General features: G+C 35.4%; 1 protein-coding gene across 3 annotated transcripts in view; it reads left to right on the top strand.

Annotated features, from left to right (window-relative positions):
• The window catches only part of MAP3K2 (mitogen-activated protein kinase kinase kinase 2), a 56,070-nt gene that overhangs the window by 10,823 nt on the left and 22,739 nt on the right, over positions 1-22,508 (top strand). For all 3 annotated transcript variants that reach the window (XM_054210020.1, XM_054210019.1, XM_054210018.1), the window contains 7 exons: positions 8,777-8,846; positions 11,222-11,340; positions 13,101-13,141; positions 15,630-15,729; positions 17,566-17,679; positions 18,319-18,418; positions 19,327-19,457. In XM_054210020.1, the coding sequence (XP_054065995.1) occupies positions 8,843-8,846; positions 11,222-11,340; positions 13,101-13,141; positions 15,630-15,729; positions 17,566-17,679; positions 18,319-18,418; positions 19,327-19,457 (609 nt within the window). In that variant the 5' untranslated portion in view covers positions 8,777-8,842. The remainder of the gene's footprint in view (positions 1-8,776; positions 8,847-11,221; positions 11,341-13,100; positions 13,142-15,629; positions 15,730-17,565; positions 17,680-18,318; positions 18,419-19,326; positions 19,458-22,508) is intronic.

Below are 22,508 nucleotides of genomic sequence, written 5' to 3'. Positions count from 1 at the left end.
GGGTTTATGAAGGGTTAGCCAGTAGAGGCTCTTGATGGCATTTGGAAAGAAGAGGTTCATTCAAAGCAGGAAACTTGCATTTAAGTGCTGTGAAACTCTCTAAATATGCTTATCTCTGCCTATCAACTGTAAAGGAAGTGTAGGGAGATTAGCTTTCCTAGACTACAGTTACTCTTTGTGAATATTGCTGTAAGTGTTAAGATATTTATCTCAAAAGCGTAATTTTGCTATAAATTCATCTTGAACTAAATTATCAGCTACTTTGCATTTTTATGAGAAAAACCATTGAAAACTCTGTCCTAGCATTCTCAAACCTTCCAGCACATTTTAACTTTTTCAAGTCAAGATCATTGTTTATCAAGCTGTTAAATATTATATGAATGTGTCAAATTACAGTTTATAGAACAGCAGAAATGAAAGGTTTAATCTGACTAGGACGAAGTTTTGCTTTTGTCTCTGAGCATCTTGGATCCTTCAGTCCATTCTGAAGTCTGTTTCTCAAAGTACTTTGAGCTGCATTTAGTATTTTGAGCTGCATAGTAGAACTGACAGCACTGCTTTTTGAGGTTTATCCTCCCTGTAACTGGGAGGGCATCATCCATAATTAGAAGTTGTATTTTATGCAAGTCTGATTTTTGTTTGTTTGTTTGTTTTTTTAAATGGAACTCTGGAAGGAGTACAGCGAGTAACCATTCTTTCCAGAAAATAAACAAATACCAAATCATATCTGTAGTTGTACAGGTGAGGCAAGTCTGCATGGTCTTGTTTGCTAAATTAGACATAAATTTACTTTTTTTTTACTTGCCGGGAAGATTTTAAAAGTCTTCAGTTTAAGAAATTTCAAGTCTGCACGTTGTAGAGATACCTGATACATCTGTAACAGCAATAAAGGTACTGATGCTTCAGCCATCCCACACTTGCTGTCTGCACTCTTTCTGATATTCTACACAGAACAGTGTATCTGTAGGTTGTGTACACAAGCAAGATGGCTTCTGCATACACTGCATTTTTATACACACAAGGATTGCATTGTCCTTGTTTAGTTTTGTATTGCACTTATGATAGGTAATTATACATTGTGATTTAATAATTCTTCTGAATTGTCTCTTGCTAAGACTCTCCAGACTTGCAGCTGCAACTTTTTTCCAGTTTCCTAAGTGATTGTCCTCATGTCAAAATGCATTAAATGCAAAACCATTATTCAATAAACATAATAAACCACAATATTTAGATTTACATAAAATACAACTTCTAATTATGGGTGGTGCCATCCTGGTTGTAAGGAGGATAAAAGTTCAAAAAGCCGTCCTGTCAGTTTTAGCACAATAAATACGGCTCATCTCTTAAAACAGTTATTAAACACAATAAAAATTAATATTAAATGGGGGAAAACTCACAATAAATTAGTACAAGTATTTAAAATATTTAACTGTATTAAATACATTTTGTTGGACTGTGGCTATTTTTAAATGTGATTCTGGTCATTTGCTTAAGCCGTTATTTGTATATCTCATTGTGTCTACCTGATCATTGCTGGACTGCAGGGGGTTGCACTAGGAATCATGTTAAGTGATGTTTTCTGCTAAATAAGAATATGGATCTCAAAATATTTCATTTTAATCTATCAGCTGAGTTTCCTATTAGTTAATTGAGACTTTAAAGCAAATAATTAAAATGTCATGTGTTATTTAGCCAAATACGTTGGAAAAACCTAAGTAGAGTAATTGCTGTAGTTAGTTCTGTTAACTAATCTGTAATCATTTCAAGAAGCCATATTTTGCTTGGCAGTAATAATAATCCTTGAAATCAAGGCATTTACTGTGTTTTTGCTTTTAATTCCATGGTAGAAACCAAGCTAATTATTACATTTTTTTACTTTAAATTGGTGTGGAGGTAAATGATTGTCGGCTCTTTGACCTTTTCCTTTATCCTTTTCAGTTATTTATACAATATTTACAATCCACTGGAATCTTCTTGTTTTCCAGGTATTTCCAAATATTGTAAGAAGTATTAATTTTGTGAAGAGTCTTAGACTCTTATAAGACACTAGATCTTTAATTTAAAATGTTTGATATGAAGTATATTACAAATAGTACATTGTATCTCTTTGTTATTGTGGATGATGAAATTTCTATTCCAGTAACACTATGCTGTGGTTTGGATACATCTTCTTGATTTTTTTCAAAACCAGAACAAAAAATGGATGCTGACTCTTTCTTCCTGTTTTTTATCACCACTTGCTATTTCACCATCTAAATTCAGTAACTGAATATGTATCTGTGTATCTGAGTGTTTGGTTTTTTTTCCTTTAATATATTTTTATTAAAAAAAAAAAGTCTGTTAACTTTGAATGAGTTGGGTGCTATTGTTTTATGAAGCCCATTGTGCTGATGGAGGTAGCTGACTCATGGTACTATGTGTTTAAGGTTGCTCGGTCTTTGTATAATACTTGGGGTTCTGAATAAACTGGTTTAATTACAAGAGAGTGAGAAATTCAGGGCAAAGTTTAGAAGTATGCTGACTAAGCTACATACAATCAGAACAGGACTTAAAATATTTTGAAAAATAAACCCAAGTACTTTTGCAGGAAATAAACCAGAAGTGCTCTTTCTGCAAAGACGTATTTGATATGTTCTTTACTCTGTCAAACTGCCGTTCTAGTTGCAGAAGGGTTTAGTTCAGCTGTTCAGGATAGAATTGTTGAATGATGGTGCCTATAGAAAAACAAGCAGTAAGGAGAAAAATAGAGGGGAATACAGTTTCTGGGTCATGCTGTCTGAACCCAGGGCTGGTAGTCAGTCCTGAATTACTGCCCTGGTTGTGAGAGATGCTGCTCTAGATTGTGTCTCTTTTCCTTGCTCTGGGGCACCAGCTGGCAGAGCTTGATGGGTTCTGCTGTTTTTCCAGTCTTTCCTCGCACAGCAGAACTAGGGGGACCCTCTCAGTGTGTCCTGTCCCATGCAATTAATCTCACTATTGGGATAAATTAAGGGGGGAAGAAGGTGCTTCACAACAGAAGGGGGCACATGACAGAGGAAGAACTAGTTCTTCAAGGAGGGAGAGTATTACTGCTCTGTGGCTTGTGCCCTTTACTGGCATGCTGTTGATAGGAAAAATCCCTCCTTGCCAGCTTTCAGACCTTAAAATTCCTTGAGGTGTGCAAAGAAGGCTTGGAATGAAATGTTTTAACAGCTTTTTTTCTAAGAAACTTATATCCATTCATTCCCCTCTAATATCTGTTAATTTTGAAAGATTCCATAGTACTGTGACAGGAAGAATATTTCCATTATTTTATTCACCAGTTAAACTTAATTTCTGATGTTCCAAATTTGATCCACTGAGTCCTATTTTGTTTTGGTTTCTTTTCTAAATGTTACCTTAATTTATCATTGGCTTCTGATTTGTATTGATTTTAATTTTTTTTTCTTATGTATTATTATCTGAATTTTTCTGAAACTGAACTCACGTCTGATGTGTTATTGTTAGGCTCTGATTATTGACAGACCTTTCTGTTACCTGCTTAAATATTCTTCTTGTTACTGCTCTTTTCTTCTCTTTTTTCTAACCTTCATGATTTTGTGTTACTGCTGCTGCTTTCACATTCTTTGAAAAAGGTGGGGGTTTTGTCCAGTGTTCATTTGTGTGTGTGTCCATATAAAATCCTCTCTTTTACGCTCGTTTCTATGGAGTTACCTTCTTTTAGGTATCCGCTAATATCTTGTAACAATACTGAATTTTCTTCTATGCTTGCCACACTATGTAAGTTCCTGTCGTTTATCCCAACAGTTGCCTTGAGCTATGAAAAATTCTTCTATATAAGTTCAGATTTAGGTATTACTGTTTGCTGTCTTGTTCACAGACACTATTTTTATTTGATTTTGAAAAAAAAACCCATGATGAGCAGTGCTGCACGTTATTTTGGTTAACGGTTAAGTAGTTGTATTTGAGTAGGTGATCACTTGAGGTTTTGTCAGCCTTGCTTACTGTGATTTATAAGAGGTTAGTTGTGTGAGACCAAGCATTTGATTGTTTAAAATAGTGGGTTTTGGGGGTAAAACTGTTTTGTCTGGCTCATTCTTCTTGTTATGAAATAAATTTTTATAGTCTTACCTTATGTTCTGGTTATTCGTACTACAGTCTCAAAACTTACCTGTGAATACTCACTCTTCGTGTTTACCTGGCTCTTTGTATCATCTATTTTTTTTATAAGAAAGTATGTCTCTGAATAGCAATGCTAAGCAAATTTTGATTGCTTGTCACTTTGGTTTAACTTGCTTATGCCCAATATAGTATAATCTCCAATTTAATCTTTACCTGTGATTGGAAAAATTATAGTGCATCTTCCTTTTGAGTTCACATTGTGTCATTTTGCTTTGGTGCAAGAATGGGGAACTGTGTATCCTTGGACTGATTTATTTTAGCGAAAATTGTAGGGAATTGATATCCTTGAGATTCTTGCTCCACTATTGGAACAGGTTTGAACTCCAGAGGTGTAAGACACCTTTCTGTGTAGGTGAAGTGTTACTGTATAAGTCTCAATTCCTTACAAAATCAGGCTATGACAGATTGCTTGCTTCGCTGTATTTTTTTCTTGATTTTTGACATATAAAGCAGCATGAAAGCTGGCTTTTGTTCTTAAGTGCTTATATACTATCTTTACTGTTCTCATATGATTAGTTTATGGCTCTCATTGTAGCCGTAGCTAATCTTACTATTTAAAAATTGTACTTCTGTTATGGAGTTGCATGCTCTAGAAACCATTTCATTTCTGCACACTCCATATCTCCATATTCCACAGAACCAAACCACCCTTTCTTGCTCACTTGATAAATAATCACGTCATATAGCATCTGCTTGCTTTCTTCCTCTACTGTGTGCGGGTAAAGCTTTTTTTTTTTTTTTTTTCCCCTAGCCTACAAGTTTTTGAATGTGACCAAGTCAGTCATGAGAGACGGTGTAATGCGTGTGCTGGTGTTTGTGTACTTTTATCTCTCAGTAACCAAGAGGCAGCTTAACCCTGTTGCATTTATTGTAGAAGAAGTGTATGCATGTGGACAATCTAGCAGAGAGTATTTGAAGAGCTGGATTATCATGAACATGACTGATTTGCCCTCAGGCTTTGTTTCGTTTGCCATGAGAAACCTAAAAACAATTTCCAAGAATCACCTGGATATCTTCTTCCTTCAGTGGCTGTGTCAGATTCTGCAAGACTTCCAGGCTCTGTGGAAGGTGGTTGATGGGAAGTGATTCATGAATATGAATCAGCATCTCTCCGCCCTTATATCCAAAATGCTGTTGCTAGGATATTCTTTGTTTGCTACTCTTATCACATCATCACCTTTTTGAAATTCACTCTCTGTCATCCTTTAATTGCATTCAAATTCAAGCTGCTTGTGTTTCTCTGCAAGACCTTGACATAATCTTATTCTACCTTTGCATCTGCTGTTGTGTTTTTTGCTGCATTTACTTCTTCTGAATCTTTCTCTGAGTTCCAGCTTTCTCTGTTTCACTTCCTTTTTGTCCTGAATTGTCACCTACTCTGTGTGTGTGTGTGCGTTTTCCTAACACTACTTTTTAACCATGGATGAGGGTATGCTTTTTTCCGCTTCTACTGAACGTATTTTTTTTTTTGTTTAAAAAAGTTGATTTTTGTCAGCTTGTTTTTCCTCTCTCCCCACCACCACCCTGTTATAGTCCATTGCAAAAATGAGCAGTTGAAAACAGAAGTGTTTTCTCAATTCACATAGGTGAAGTCTTCATAAAGTTTGATCTGGGTCACCTGTTTAATTGAAATTTAAATGTTGTTAGCTTATTTTTGAAGTGACAGTAAATGCTAATGAAAAGATTTTTAAGATGTTTAGTTGGTGATTAATTATATGTGAACAGAAAGAATTTTGGTTATCATGGGTGATAAAGTGAAAAGTCCCTAAATTATTCAGAGAAGTTTAATTTTTCTAAGTTTGGTTTTTTTTTTCCTTCTAAGAAATAAGAAGGAAGTGTAAGGGGAAAGAAACGGATGCTCGCTTACTAGCTTATGTTCTTCTAATGAGAGATGCCACAGATTAATACTAAAGAATGAATTCTGATAGATGAAGGAACTTGCAGAAGATGTTTCCTAAGATGTTTCTTCTTCTTCAGCTTCCCTGCCCTGTATGAGCCCTATAGCTCAAATGTCTCAAGCTCCCAAGTTCGGTTATTTCAGCTAGGTGGAGGAAGAACATCTCGGGTATTTGTTTGGAGACACAACTTCTTGTTGTTTTCTTGAAGTGTGGCAGAAGATTTAAAGTGTCTCACAGAACTTTTCTATTTCTTTGAAATGCTTACAAGGAAGTATTACAAAGTACTTCCTCCAAAGTCATGAAATACATTTTTATGTTTAATGTATTAAGACAGCTAATTAAATCAAGCACTTTATGAAAATGACACCAGCTCTCATTTTAAGACAGTTGGATCAAATACAGAATTAAAGAAATGTTCTATAAGCACTTCAGTGAAGTGCTTTGGAAGATCCCCCAAGACTACAGCTGACACAAAAAACATAGCGTAGGAAATAATTGAATATGTGTTCTGTTTTGGTTTTTTGACTCTTAGGGGTGCAAAGGATCAGACGTGGGGAAAAAAGGTAGTTGTGGTATTTAAGGCTATGAAGGTAATCCCAGTTCACTAAGTAAACCAGACCTCCTGGCATTGTGTGACAGCAAGACCTAAAGATTCTGTCCTTATTTTGAATGATCTTGGCTACTGGCATTCTGCACAAATTCAGCCCCTTTTTTCCTCTCTGAAGATTAGTACAAATCCCTTTATTTTGTACCTTCACGGTTTTCCTTTTGTTTTATGGAGCAACAGAGCTTTTTTTTTTTTTTTTTTTTTTTTTTAAACAGATTTTTCTGTCTCTCACTGTGGTGGAATCAAGAGGCTGGAGACCATGTTAGTAGTAAAAGTTGGGGTTGTCTCTTGAGACTGGGCAGCCCAGGCCAGATACACTTCTCACACTTTTGCAGGCTTTAATACTTTACAAAGCATTAGATGTGAGTTTCTTTCCCACAACACTTGGAAGGTATTTCAGGTTCTGTTTTGAGGCTGTCCACAGACTTGGGAGTATGTAGCTCTCAATACACTTGAATCATATTTTCAGCTTTATTTTACTTCTGTTGTGCGCTCTCAACTGAACTGATGTCTGATTGTAGAGTGAGACTTCTGGATCTTCTTTAAAAGCCCGATCTTTTCTTGGTTATTGTGGACCTTGAAATAGACAATAGTAGATGAGTCATCTGATATGTAGGTAAAAGGCAGTATACAGCAGAGACCTTTATATGTCTCTCAAGTCCAAATTTCTTTGTGAAAAATATGCCAGAAGTATGTGAAGCTTTCTAGTCACAGTGGTGAAATGAATGCTGCTTAAAAAGGCTGTTTTAATGAAATGAGTAAGAAAGAGACACAGTGCCAGAAACCCTTAGATGCCTAACTGAAGTTGCTCAGAAATCCTTTGGAAAATTGTAATTAATTTGTTGTTAGGTAGAAAATTGGCAGTATATTCAAGCAGAGCCGCCTGACTGGCTGGTGCTGAAAGAGCTGGCCACCTCCCCTCTGTTCTCAACCATGTGCTTGGTTGGCCCTGTGCTGGCATCAAGGGCCATTTGACAATGGTAAGGAACTAAACCATGAGAAAAAAAAATCTGTTTTTAAAAAAAAATAAAGTGTCATATTTGGTATCTGTAGTTCCTTGAACAAATTTTCAGGGAAATCATGTTTTATCGGAGTAGGGTAGATCTTTCAGCTCTGAGTCAGAAGTATGGATGGTCCACTGCAGCCAGGAAAAGAAGGGAATAGCCTCCTCCTACTTGGTCACAGTGACTGCTTAAGAAATTAGAGAGTTTTCTTCTGTGGTCTTGCATTAAGAATTCTGAATTCTTCCTGTGGTAGCCTGTATTACAACAAATCTCACTGTCTATTTAGGGATGTGTCCTTAGTTTTTTGCTGTTAAGCTCCATAATAGCATCTCATGGATTATTTCAATTAGTCCTTAGCTATTGTTTTTTCTAATTGGCCAATGTTCGAGATATTGTGATGACAGGGTTTGTTCAGAAATATGCCCCCTGTGTTTCTGCTTTTCTGGATAACTTGTATTTGTATATTGTATATTAAATATTGTCTATTAAAAGTTAATACCTGCTGTCTTCTAGAGGCATTTGCTTTCAGGAGTGTTTGAATATCTCAACAGGGATGTTAGTAATATTCTTGCATTATGATGAAAAAAACTTACCAAATGAAGTTTTCTAGTTTAAATAATCAATAGGTATCTATGCCTCTTGATTTGTGCTGTGAGTTTCATATTTATATATATGAACTATCTATATGTAGTTCTGAGCACAGAACTTTGAACACCAAATATGGTAACCTGTAGAAAAAGAATCGGTTCTTAATAATCTGGAGTAGTGGGTATCCCATGTAGCAGAGTATTATGACTAATTAAGCTACTAATCATCATTTTTGGGATGTAGATAGAGACTAAAATCAGCTAAAGTCTGGAAGAATATTTAGTTTGGGCTTTGTGTCTTCTGAAAGTCTATATATGTTGCTCAGAGGCCAGTGAGGCTTTGGGGACAATATCTGTTTTCTCCACATGTCTTATCTACATACGCAATCTTATTTGTAGTTTATATGTGTATTTGATATGTAGAATATTAGAAAAACTGCCTGCAAACAGTGAAGAGTTGACTGTTTTACGTGGCTTTGACAACTTGAATAATTGTGTATTTTTGGGTTTGTGTTTTAGGAAATAAAATAATGCTAATGAAGCAACTGTTTCCCTGAAGTTCAAGTTTTCAGGCTCACTGCCATTATGGGTAAGTCTTGCGTGTAATGTATATAAAAATTTAATTCGGATACTTTTCATTTCTATTGAAGACCAAAAACATTAATGTAATACCATTCCTAAGAAATGTGTGCTTTGGCTGCGTAACTCAATGTAATGTCTACATGAAAGACAGTGTTCAGCTGCTTTGCTAGTATTCAAAATACCTCTGGTTGTTTTTTTTCCATTGGAATATAGTACTTTTCCGTCACGATATGGTAATTTAAAAATTGAAGTATAGGAAATTGAGATTCATGGTATTAGGGTACTGATTAATATTTACTGTGCTCTAAATGGTAATGGCTATTGGGGGGAAAAAAAAAACCACAAAATCTGTATTAAAGAATTTTATTGTATTTTATGGTGTCATTGCACTGAAAAGCCAGGACTGTGCAGATGGCCCGTGTTCTTCTAAATATGTAGCACATTTGTATTGTTTTAAATTTGATGTTGATTTTTCAAGTTGTACATGCTTTTTGAGTTGACCGTGTTGTTACTGTAATCACTTATCAGTGCTCACTCTCAAAAAAAAAAAAAAACCCAACAAACCAACCCGCTAACCAAAACACACACATTTTTATTGTTTTTGTTTATTTTTTTATTGTTATGGTATTTTTTCGCTAACCTCATGCTAAATAAAGTAGCTGAATCTAGGAATGCAACACTCTTTGGATTTCTGATATTCTCCAACATTTTGTGTGAGAGAAAAGACTGTAGAGTCATATTGCATATTCAGTAAACTTTAGATGCTTTGCCTCAATGCTTTGCTTTCCTTTGTATGAAGTATGCTACCTAGTGACCACTGGGAACTAAACCTCCTCTAACCAACTGCTGAAAGAACAATATTAATTTTTTTTATTGCTGAGCCCTAGAACAGGCTATAACACAATAAAAGAGTTTAATTTTTTTAATTGTGGCAAGTTTTGATGTGTGTTTTAGTGTGAGAAAGGAATAACTGAGCTGCAAGAATGCCTTCAGTTCTGCCATTAAATATTGCTAGTAAAACTTCCTTTTATAGATTTGCATATCTTAGTAGAGTTATGAATAATGACAGCATGAACGATGATCAAAGTTACTCATTTTCAGACCAGCTTTCTGATCTGTTAAGAATCTATTAAATTAGAACACTGAGATCCCACAATTTCCTGATACGACAAATATATTTGGTTATATTTGAACAGAGTGTGAAGGTATTCTCATCATTGCTGAATAGCTGGAATGCTTGCTTCCTGATTTTAATGCTGAGTTTTTCTCAGGTCCATGTTTGAGAAATACTGTTCTTTGTAAATCCCAGCACTTAGCAATGAATTCTTCAGCAAATGTATCCATTGTGAAGTAGTGTGAAGGCATACAATCAACACCTTGTTAGACAAATTTTGTGATCCGGTGTTCTAGATGCATGTTGAGTATAGTACTGTTGCTGTGGCAAGGAATTAATACAAAATATTAGTGACAAATAAATTTCCCTTAGTGACAGACGTACAGGCTTTTGGGCTTCTAAGTGCTTTTCTGTCTAAAGGAGCATCCCAGTTCCAGGGCAAACCTTGTGTAGCGTGGCCTCAGGCCATTGCAGCTGCATCAGATTATTAGGATTTGAATTTTGTGTGAACTTAAAATCTAAGCTGCGCTCCTGGGTTCAGCGCTTTTGTTGTCCCTGGGTTCAGTGCTTTTGTTTCTCCTTGTGAATTATTCCTATAAGTCCTAAAACCCCCTACATTTGCAGTCCTGAAAAAGTTCTCTAGTGTTTTGTTGTAGTGGGTTTTTTGGTTTTGTGGGGTTTTTTTGGTGGATTTTTTTTTTGTTTTTGTGTTTTAAATTACTCTGTGGACCGTCAGCAGGTGCTCAAACAGTGGAGGTGTTCCTCTGGGAGTTTGTATGTGCTTCCTATGTGCATGATTGTACCTGTTCAGGACAGAGGAAAAATGATTCAAAAGTACTTGCTTTTCTTTTTCTTTATTTACAAATTGGGGGTGGATGTATGATTTCTAGTTAACATCTCATCCATGGACATTATTTCAAACAAAGTAGATAAGCCTTTTTTTTTTCCCCTGCCTTTCTATTATTAATAAGCCAGCAGTTCTGTAGAGTTGTCAATCTCTGTTATGACTTGAGTTTTTTAGACCTGCCATTTAAGCGTGTTTACTGATTAAGCTGTTTATTTCCTTAAGCACTGTTAATGATAAATAAAATAAAAAATGTTTGCAACATGGCAGTAATGTTTTTTTAATTTGGCAATTATGTACTGAAGTGCAATATGGACTTCTAGATTTTAGAATAATGCCTGCCTATTTGTGAAATGAGGCAGTAATGCACTTCAAATATAACAGTCGTTTACACTTCTCTTATCTGGTCTTTTTCTGTGAGCAGATGAGCAGCAAGCTTTGAATTCAATCATGCAGGATTTGGCTGTGCTTCATAAGGCCAGTCGTCCTGTGTTGCCCCAGCAAGAAACAGGAAAACCAAAGTCGTCTTCACCTAAAAAACAGGTAATCTTTAATATCCTTACTAACCTATTGAACATGGAATGTCCTGCTGTGACTTCTATAATTATTTTTCTTGCCAGACCAGTGAGCATACCAGAATGAGCTATTAGTCTCCCACATGTGCTGCCATTTTCTTTGTTCGTGTTCTTAAATTATCAGCAAAATGAAATGGTGGCATTTCAGACCAGAACATAGCGTATGCTTAAATTACTCCAATTCTGATAAATTGAAGATTATAGGGGTATTTTGACACTGTATGTAGATTGATTTATTTTTTTATTTTTATTATTTGGTTGGTATTAGACTATTTTAAAATATCAAGGTGTGCTAGTATCTCTTATTTAGAATGCTTCTTTAGAATGAATTTTATAGGTATATTAGATTGCCCAGTTGTCAACTATATCATACTAAAGAATGTCAGTACAGCAGCAGAAACATACTTAAGCTCCTTTACTGCATCTTTGACCTGGATTTTTTTGTTTGTTCATATGCTGGAAATGTGAGCTCTCTGCAGCTGTTTCTTTTTTTTTTTTTCCCCTGCATATACTGAACACAGATGGAAAAGTAGGAATACTTAGTTGATAGGTTTGAACTACTATATGGAGAGATTAGGAGAGGATGTAGATTTTTACCCCAATTGTTGTAATAGCCCTATTGAGTTAACTGTATGTTTATTTGATTGGATCCTTAATTGATAGTCCAATATTTCATGAAACTTCAGTTTGTACAGTCTTGTTTTAACCCGTTAAAGATCAAAGTATTTGAACGTATTTGGCTCTTAAACTGTCGAATCCAAGGGCTACATCTTTTTCCTTTGGTGCTTTAAAAGCTGTAAGAGTTCAGTATATAACACAATGGTGCTTTGCTAGTGTCATATAACTTGCCTCTGAGCTGTGACATTAGACATGTAGTAATGTGCGTATATGATCCAAAATGATTAGAATGTAATACGTGTTTAGAAAGTTAAAAGAAAAGTAATTGAGCCATTTCTGAATCTAAAGGTGGTAGTGGTGAGGGGGAAATACATGTTTGTCATTCTGTTTAAATTTATGAATTTTGAAATTAATCACTTGTAAGTCAAGTAATTTTTTGGAAGGTACAACATTGTTATTTGGATATAATCTCTGTGTTTGAATGCATTATTTTTTTTCCTGGAATGGTTGCTAATATAATTTGATTCCTAAAATCATGATTTTGCAAAACAATTTTACTTCCATGTAACTGCAGATATTTGCACGTATCTTTGTTATTGGGAAATTGATTGCATGAATGCTGGCTTAATTACATGTGTGGGTTTCTATGGTAATGCTTATGAAACAAGATACATTTCTTAAGCCTGGAACGCTCAGCTCTGAAGTGTTGGTAACTTCGTTGGTAACATAAAAACCTGTTATGGTCGTTAAATCTACCTACCTGTTCGCAATAAAGAATTCTTTGGTAATCAGTTTCACGATGAATTTGAAATCATGAATCTGTTATAATATTAAAATATATTGATAGAAAACAATGTGTTTACTTACAGAAGCGTTTATTGTACTTCAGAATATTTTTTTTTATATTTTTTACACGCTTAAGGTCTCTATCGGATACCTCAGCAGAAGTAGCTTATTAAAATACTTGGTATATCAGAAAGGACAGAGAATTAATATGGACTACTTAAGGATTTTTACTTCTGGTGTAGGATTATTGAACGGGATTTCATGGCCTTCATTAAAGGAGGTAGTAACAAACTAACAATGATTCCTTTATTTCTTTTCTTACAGAATGATGTTAGAGTCAAATTTGAACATCGAGGTGAAAAAAGGTAAGGCGGGAACACATTGTCTTTTAATTTTTTACAGCATTTTGTTGGGCTCCTGTCATGAAGTTTCAAATAAACTGTTCAAAGTGTTTCAGATATCTGAATGTATTTGGTTTGAGCTTAAATTTAATTCTGATATGAACACAATTTAAAGAGAATTAATCTGTTTAAAATGTGTGCTCTAAGTAGTATCTTACCGCAGCTATGTCCCATGGAATATCCTTCATTTGTTTGCACTTCAGATAGATGTTTGTAGCCTAGAACAATTACTTAGATCATTAGCATAGATCTCAAATATGAGTAGACCAGCAAATTTTTTTTTTTGCTGCATCATGTGCTTAATAAATACATGATAATGTATTGTTGCTGTAATACCCAGAGGAAGAAGCCTAGATCTTAAAGCTCAATATTGGATTATACATTGAAGGAACCAATCTGAGAACTGTAATAGTAAAGTTTATTAGGCTTTATAATTAGATTGTTTTCATTTATAATTTTGAATAATCAGTTAAAATTTATTTTCGTTTTGTGTATGAGAGGTGAATGATGTACGTGCTTAAAGTACACAGACATATCTCTCTATATATCCCTGCTCTGATGGCTGCTCAAAAGCTTTTATAGAAGTTGAATCTGCAGTTCTCTGCAGAACTGGTTTGTGGACAACTGATTTGTCTGTTTGTCTCTTTCTGAAAGCATAAACTTTCATTGTACCTACAGAGAAATGGTTATAGAATAAGATCTTTGAAAATACTTAATGAAAAAGGAAATAATATCCTGGTCATGCTATCTCTCAGTAGAAATGATAAATTCCTAAAGTAAAGGTTGCTTCAGAATGAAACCTGTGCTACTTCTGGGCAGTCCTTAGTGTGATGTGCAGTAGATCAGTGTGTCTCCCTGCTGAATGCAGTATGTGCCCGCTTTTTACATGGGGTAGTAAAATAGTTCCCTAGGTTCCCTAGTTCCCTAGGTATTAACAGTCTTCAGTATATTTACATCTCTCTGCTGAACATCACAAGTAACAGTGCATCAGTAATGGTTGAGCTCTATAAGTGATTTGGAGGAAATAAGTCTCTTCAGCATCTTTGAAAATTGAGGACTCTTCTACCTAACAATTTCTTGTGAAATAAGCGGAAGCGTGAATTTAAAACAGAGAACTGTTTACTCACTCCCAGTCTGCAATGACAGTACATTTTTGCAGTTTATTCACTTTCACGGTGGACCAAGTTAATCAATTCAATAGGAACACAAGCATAAAGTAAGTGTGTGGAAAGATACCTTTCCCAAGCTTTTATGCTGATGGGCCTAGCTCTGTTTTAGGCTGGGTACTGGGCAGCCCAGCCTCATTGCTCAGCATGAGTTGTGATACTTTTGTTGCCTGAGTATGTAGATCTGAAGATAAAATAATGAAATTGTGCAAGAAAAATAAGTTATGCAATGCCTTTCTCACTAATTTTTAAAAAGGGAAGCGGAAAAGAGAAGCGATTCCAGAATTTCTTTCAGTAGAGAATGTGGCACTCTGTACCTAGGGGTGTGCAGTGCGATGGGCAGAGTTCCAGGATTGCTAAATTGTTAACTTCAGTGAGAATTGGCGGGTTTTCTTTTAAAATTTTATTTTTCAAAATAATTTTTAATTGGAAGTGGTCTGTCTTCTAGCCTCATTTTAGTGAGAATTATTGTTCCCTAACCGGTGTACCAACTGAAACACTGATAAAAGGGACAGTTACCCTTTGCTAATCTTTCTGCTTCACAAAATTGGAGTACTGTTTCTTTTCTGAATGTGAATTGAATGTACCTCACTAGCTTAGTCATTTCTAAAAACTTTTTTGTTTCATGGTATTGTGTCTCAAATAATAAAATAGGGTTTTTTTTATAGTAAAAGGTCAGTTAGAGGCATTTTGGGCTATTTGGTTTGACAAGACATTGGGTGAAAATAGAATCTGAGTTGATGACCTACAACCGCAACATTTTTACAGGAGCATTTTTGAAGCACAGTTAGTGATGGACTCAGCAGTTTGAGTGTGTAATTCATTATGGTAAAGATGGTGACATTTAGTTACCTTACTCAGATAAAATAGTCTTGTGTGGATTTCCAAAAAATGGGGATTGTAGGAGTAATTCCTTTCTGATGCTTAATGGTTGTCAACATATGGTACTCCATTGTCTTAGTTTACTGAAGCAGAAAATTTTAGAAGTTTCTAAGAATTTGCCTCTGGAATGGAGGCATGCAAAGCATTAAGTTAAGAAAGAAGACGTACGCAAGCAAGTAAAATAGTCATAATGAGATCTAATTTTATGCATGATTATCCCTTACAACTTTTTCAGTGCGCTTCTCTTTTTAATGACTCAAAATATGGGCAACAGTGAATAAAGCATAGCCTCTCATGGTCTTTTTAGTAACAAATTTAATTCTAAGATCATTCTTAAGTAATGAGTTGCCGGATTTTCATAAGTAATGGACAAAAGAATCTTTATAACTTAAATTGTGTTTCAGGATCCTGCAGTTACCAAGGCCTGTTAAACTTGAAGATCTTGCAGCTAAAGCTAAAGTTGCTTTTGGACAGACTATGGATTTACATTACAGCAATAATGAGGTAATATTCTGCGTCTTCTAAATTCTCAGTAACTTGTACATTGATTATTTTGAGGCTGAAATTTGCTCTCGTAACAAAACTTACTTCTGTGACAAAACCCCAGATTTCTATTGTGTGTGTTCTCAAATATGCAAGGCTTGTCTAAATTAGGATAGGCAGGAGATGTGTGAAATGTTTTATGGGGAGAGTCATATCTTAAAGAATTATGTCTCAGACTTGATTGGGAATGGGTAAATTGTCTTCCTGCTCTGCCACAGTCCTGTTGCATGACTTTGGGAAAGTCTTTCACCTCTTTGAACTTTGTTGTGTTCGTAAATTTGAAATAACATTTACCTTTCTTGTACACTTTTTTTTCTTTAAGGATTAATCTTGTTAGGTAATTGCTAGAATGCTGCATTTAGTTATGTTTAGTTTGGAGAACTAGGCTTAACTGTTGCTCCTCTTAAAGTGGCTGGTTCCCAAAGATTTCTTGGGAACAGTGCCAGTGCTGTCAAGCCACTTATGTCTGGTCGATATTGCTTCCAGCTTTCCTTTAGAAGTAGAGACAAAATTATTAATAGGAAATATATTTACAGATGCAGGATCTATTCGTAGGAGTTACTTCTGGTTTTTGCCTTGAGTCAGTGAAGTGCATGGAGGATTATTCGTGTGCTTGGTTATGCACAACATGATTGCTGTATCTAATCTGCATCTTTGCAGAAGAAAATGCCTGTAATTGCTGTTTTTTGGTTACTCGCTACCTTACCAGGCCCTTCTGTGAAACTGATCCTCAAAATGAAGAATTCCAACAGAAGGCTTTTGGAGATTAGAAAGGTCAGGAGAAATGGCCATTCGTGATGTTTTAGCCTCAGCTCCTTCCTCTGATAGATCTTCAGGCATTTGAGCAGGTTTTCTGCTTGCCGACTTCTGCACTAGTTGGCAAATCATCCCATCACCTTTCCGAAATGTGATGGTAATAACCTGTCACGAGCATTAAAAGTGCAACTTAAAATGAAGAGTACGCTCATTTGTTATGCAGACCTTCCTCCCTCTTTCACATTTCTTTTTGTATAAAAGTACTGTATTTCAACTGATGTTGTATTTGAGCATCACTGACTGAGACTATTTACAACTAGAATAGATTTTTAAAACCCCATATTGCATTGTTCCTTTGTTACAAGCAGAAGTTGTAATTTACATTTCTGAAACGTAAGCACAATTTTAGTTGTTAGAGAACTCAGATCTCAAGTGTGCTTTAATGGCATAACCTTTTCTGTTCTAAAAATACATTTATACCAAGTTAATGCTAATTAATTAGATCCAAGTAAGAGTCTAGTGAGGACTACAGTTGTTCCACGTCAGTCACGTCATGCTTGATACATTTTCTTAACAAATTCTGATTTTTGATGAAGTTCTGTTACTGATGCAACTTCAAACAAACGTAGTTGTAATATTGTGAGATACAGAAATGTGCTTTATGCTCTCTAAAGCAGGGCTTATTTTTATTAATCTGATAGGCTTGCATTGATTTAGGAGTTGGCAAATACAGTGACACTGTTGAACGCATTTCTCTGAAACTTGTCGGCTATTAAGTTGTACGTATGTAAAATGGTTGCTCCTTCATTGTCAAGACTTGTTCCACCATGCTGTACCTATTGAAGGCATCTGAAGAAAGAATTAAGGTTGAACTTCAGACATTTTGGTGCTAACTTCAGGCATCATTTAATAAATTTTATTTTCAAGTTTGGAATGAAAGATGGCATCAGTTATTTCTTTCTCTGCACTTGACTTCCTCATTTCTTTCTTGTGTCCTGTTTAAGACATCTTTTTAAATTTTTTTTTTTCCCTTTTTTGTAGCTTGTAATTCCATTAACCACACAGGATGATCTGGACAAAGCTGTTGAACTGCTTGACCGTAGTGTTCATATGAAGAGTCTCAAGATATTGCTTGTAATACATGGAAATACACAGGTATGAGTTGGCACGCTAAATGTCTTTTTCCTCAGTTTTCATATTGAAGTATAACTTGTATCTTTTCTTAAAGATGACATTTTTCTAATTGAAAATATTACTGATTGCTTCTTCAGTTCCCTTTAAGCATCTGTTAGCATTTTGTATTGACTTGGGTTTAACTCTTTCCTAGATTCTGTTCCTCTGTGTTTGCCTTCCCTACAGTGGTAGAAAAGCATTCCTTAATGGGATACTGATGTGATACAAATTTGAGAAGTGCATAGAATCTAAGTAACTGTAGTTATTTCAAACTGTTCCTTAAGGCGTATGTTGGTGCCACTCCTTTGTGACAAGTTAAATGTTTGTTGTACCAAATGGTAGCAGTGGACTCTAGGCTAAATACTGAGTTATTTTGGTATTATCTAACACATCATGGCCATGATATTGATAGGATTTATATACTAGTACATATTGAAAATTATTTTAAAATATTAAGAATGAGCTACTAGAGTAGGTGAATTTTTATATAAATTGGCAAGCTTCTTTTTGACTGCTTGAAAAAAGGATTGCGCTGCACAAAACCTATAAAGTTTGTGAAGTATTTTCATTGTCAGGAGGATAAAGTACTAACTGCAATTTGTAATACGTATGCATTTTCAGTCACCCAGTGTAAATAATGTGGAACCCCTGCCCTCACTGGAAGATTTAGATAATACAGTGTTTGGTCTGACAGACAGAAAAAGGCGACTGTCTGTAATAGGTAAGCTACATATTTCAATAGCTTTAATTGTAAAAATTTTTCTTTGATATTATTTTCTTCATGAAGATCTTGCTTTCAACTGTTTGAATTTCTCTTACTCTTCGATGACTCTGCTATGAGTTTGCACTTGGGGGACTGGATTTTGAATTTTAAGTCAAATGTGGTTTAAATATATACAATACAGAAAATTAACAAAAAAAAAATCACAAGTAAATAAATCTATGGTAGAATTATTTGAGGTGACTGATGGGTATCCTAAAAAGTTAACATTAGTATTCCCCTTTTTTTTCCAGATACAGGAATGAGTTACTAAAAAATCTGTTTGTTTATATGGCAATGCATTTCCTTGTTCAATTTAAGACGCCCATATTTTTTTTGACTAATCTTTTTGCTTATTCATGATTTAAAGTTGCTGTGATGTTAAGTTCCAAATTTAATTATGAAACTAGAGAGTTTAATGAATTATTTTTCAGACATTTTAATTAATTTATTATGCATTTATTATAAATAGAGGTATTCATGTTCTCGCAGACATAATATTCTGTAAAGAAAAACTGAAATTCTCAAGAGTTGGAAAGGATTAGTTGACATGAGTGTAAGGATTTGGATTTTTATTTTATTTCAAAAGAAGAAATTTACCGAGCTAGATGTGTAGGCAAACTTTATTTCTGTCCGTATATAATGAAGATTCTTTTCAATGAACTTGAGGCAACCCTGCTCCAAGTTTTTCATAATTCCTGAATTACAGATTTTAAAAGCTGTGTATAAGTCTTGTATTGCGTAGTTATTTGGGAATTTTCTAAAGCAAGAAGTGATCCAGGCAAGCTCAGTGCCTATGAAGCATTTGAATGAAAACCCTGGATTCTGGGTTAGCGAAGGGACTCTGACTAGCCCTTTTGTTTCAAAAGGTTCTAATACTCGTGATAGGAGTTCACCTCCCCCAGGATACATTCCAGATGAGCTGCATCAGGTGGCCCGAAATGGGTCCTTCACCAGTATCAACAGTGAGGGTGAATTCATTCCAGAAAGCATGGATCAGGTACGTGTGTGACTTATTAAAATTAAATTTTTTGTTAGGTTGATTTATGAAATGCTTGATTTATGAAAATTTTGTTAGGTTAATTTATGAAAGAAGGATATGGAATTGTTAGAAAGAACAGCTAAAAAAATAATGACAATCCTAGAATACGTGATCTGTGAGAGAAGGTTAAAATAATTGTGGTGTTTAGTCTTGTAGAACCTGTTTTTTCTCTGTAAGTCTCTTCAATTATTTAAATATTTTGCTACAAGGAGAAAGATAATATTCTTAATTTCCATGATAGCTGAGTGATGTAGTGATAGATCTAAATTACAGCAAGAGATGTCTACATTAGAAAGCACAAACCCCTTTATTTTAATGAGTAGGTTATGTAAACAAGACCAGTTTTATAACTTTCTCAGGTAATTAAAGGAGGTTTTAAAGAAGAGTTTGCATCTGTCAGAATTATTTGGACTCAGTTGATATTGTGTTGGGGTAGAGGCAAGGGGATAGCGATGAGCCTGGAATAAATAAGCTCTGAAATACTTTCCACAGTCACATATTTGTGCGAGGATCACAAATGTATGCTATTTTATTCTCCAAATTCACCTGAATTACTGGTATGAGATATCAGCCCACTTAGCATGAATAAAAATCCCACTCTGAATATCAAAATTGCCTTTAAAAACAGCAGGAAAGATGGAGGAATGTAATGGCTCACAGAATTGGCAATGGAGAAAGAGATATTTTAAGGAGGAAAAAGAAAGAATAATGCTGCATACCCGGATCCCTTCAAGTTCTTGTTGACATTGGCACTGTATTCACGAATGGCAAGAGGCAATGGTTTTATGAGCTGACTAAATGAGAGACAGATGATAGAATAAAAATAAAGGCAAAGAGATTGTGCAATTTATTGCACAATTTTAATGACTGAGCTGGGAATAGAGACTGAATCTCCTAATTTCCAGAGCAGGGTGCTATTCATTATCACAGACACGTGGTCAGATCCAGCCCAGGCCTGGGTTCATTCAGTGAAATGATTGCTTTTGGCCCGAGCAAAGTCATTTTTGGTCACTGACTGGGCAGAGAGGTGTTCTGTGAGGCCCAGGGTGACCTTTCACTCGAGAGTGTTCAAGAAACATGTAACACATCAACGTGTAAGATGTCAGCAGGGTTTAAATACAGGAGTTTTACTTTCCTAGGAAGCCAGGTTAGTTCAACCTGAGCAGCCTCAAGGGCCAGATGGGGGTGTTGTGAACTCAGAACCTCTGTTTGCTCCCTTCCCCCTAAGTTGCTACGTCACCTTGGCAAGTGTTGACCATGCTGGCTACATCTATTACAGCCTGCCCCACAAAGACAAGAAGGGAATTTGGGAGTGGAGGGCTTTGCTCTGCTCTCCCGTTGGTCTGCCTGAGCGCAGCTATTCACGCTCTGACAGCAGACCCCATGCTTTCTCTACAGAAGAGCTCCTGGGTTGGATAGAAGTGGGCCATGGTCTGACAGTTGGACCATACTGCATTAGGTTGTAGAGGTAATTAGTATGGCAGCAGATGGGCTTTTTTCCCTTTCAGGACCCACTGTTCAGTGTAAGAAAAGAGGAATATAATTGCTGAACCTATGGCAAATGTTGTCCTCCCTGATGCGGAGTTCATTTAAGTGTCTGAGTTTGCAGAGTGCAAACTCAGTTTCTGGACAGTATTTCTTTTAATAAGTCCTTGATTGGTGCTCGGCAAAATATGTGCCCAGGACCTTTAAGATGCAGCGTAGACCACAAAAATTGGAGGGGTAACTGCTTCATTTACAGCAAAAGGTTAGTGTCCAATTCATAGAAAATAGTAGATGTTATATAATATACCAAAACAAACTTCATTTTAGGAAGGAGCTCATTTTAAGACAACAGATGAGCTTTCCACTCTGTTTTTGAGAGGCAGGCTGGTAAAATTGTCACATTCAATAATTCAACGTTTAGATTCTGTTTCCACTTCTTCTGAAAAATAAATCTGTAAAACATTTCAGATTGTTTTACTGCAAAAGAGAAGGGAGTGATGTTTGCCTGTCATTAAACTTAGGATTTAAAGGGTGGTAGTGTGAGATAACAAAATAAATGTCAGCCAACAGAAATAGCTGGTAATCAAGAGGATACTCTTGATTATCAATCCATTTCTTTTTCTCTAGATTAGAATTTGAGAAACAGCCAAAGTGTTGATGATTGCTTTCATTATGTAATAGATCTGGCCTAGATAGTCAATTTTATGACTTCGGACTGATACATGGCAGCTTTCACACAGCTCACAAGCATCGATTACTAGGTCATCAGAAGTGTTTCAGGAAAAAAAAATAATGGGTCTTTGGTGTTTTTGTAAACTCCAGTTTCACATGAAAGTTTATTTTATTTGAAACAGGATTTTGGTTTGGGTGAAAAGGGAGAGTGTTTTGAAATTTTATGCATTCTCCCTCTTTCTCCATTTTCTATTCAGTTCTATCTTAAAAAATCCGCGTAACTCACTTGGAGTCCTAACTAGAGATAAATGTTTAAAAGCTCTTTACAGTATTTGATTTCAGCCGTTTTCTGTGACTGCTAGTTGGCCATACTTAAGCCACTACAGAGATTATATAAATTGTGTTCATCAAAATCTGTGTCATATTTGAGATTTTTTTCTTTGGTGATGACAACAAAATCCACTTTTTTTTTTTTTTAAACTGTCTCAGATTTTTATCTGTTAGAGACCTTATTTTTGTTATTCTGTTAAGCTACTCTCATGCAGATATTGCTGTGATATTGAGAGACGATGGCTTGTACAGGAAGAATGTAGCAGTACAACTTCTTATGTACAAAGTGTACGAAGTATTAAATACCTTAACTATATTCTAGTTAGATGTAACAAAAATGATACAGTCCTTTCAGGATTGCAGAATGCAATGCAGGTTCAACTATGTCAGCAAACTTTTTCACTAATAATTAATATTTATGGTTTGGTTTTGTTTTTTACTAGGTGTCTCAAAACAGAAACTTTGAAGTATTTTTTTAAAAAAAAAAACAAACAAAACAAAAGCAACCAAAACTTGAACTTG

This window comes from Rissa tridactyla, chromosome 7 (genome assembly GCF_028500815.1).
Source record: "Rissa tridactyla isolate bRisTri1 chromosome 7, bRisTri1.patW.cur.20221130, whole genome shotgun sequence".
NCBI lineage: Eukaryota > Metazoa > Chordata > Aves > Charadriiformes > Laridae > Rissa > Rissa tridactyla.
Note: the sequence above shows the minus strand (reverse complement) of the source record. Positions and strands in the feature narration are given on the sequence as shown.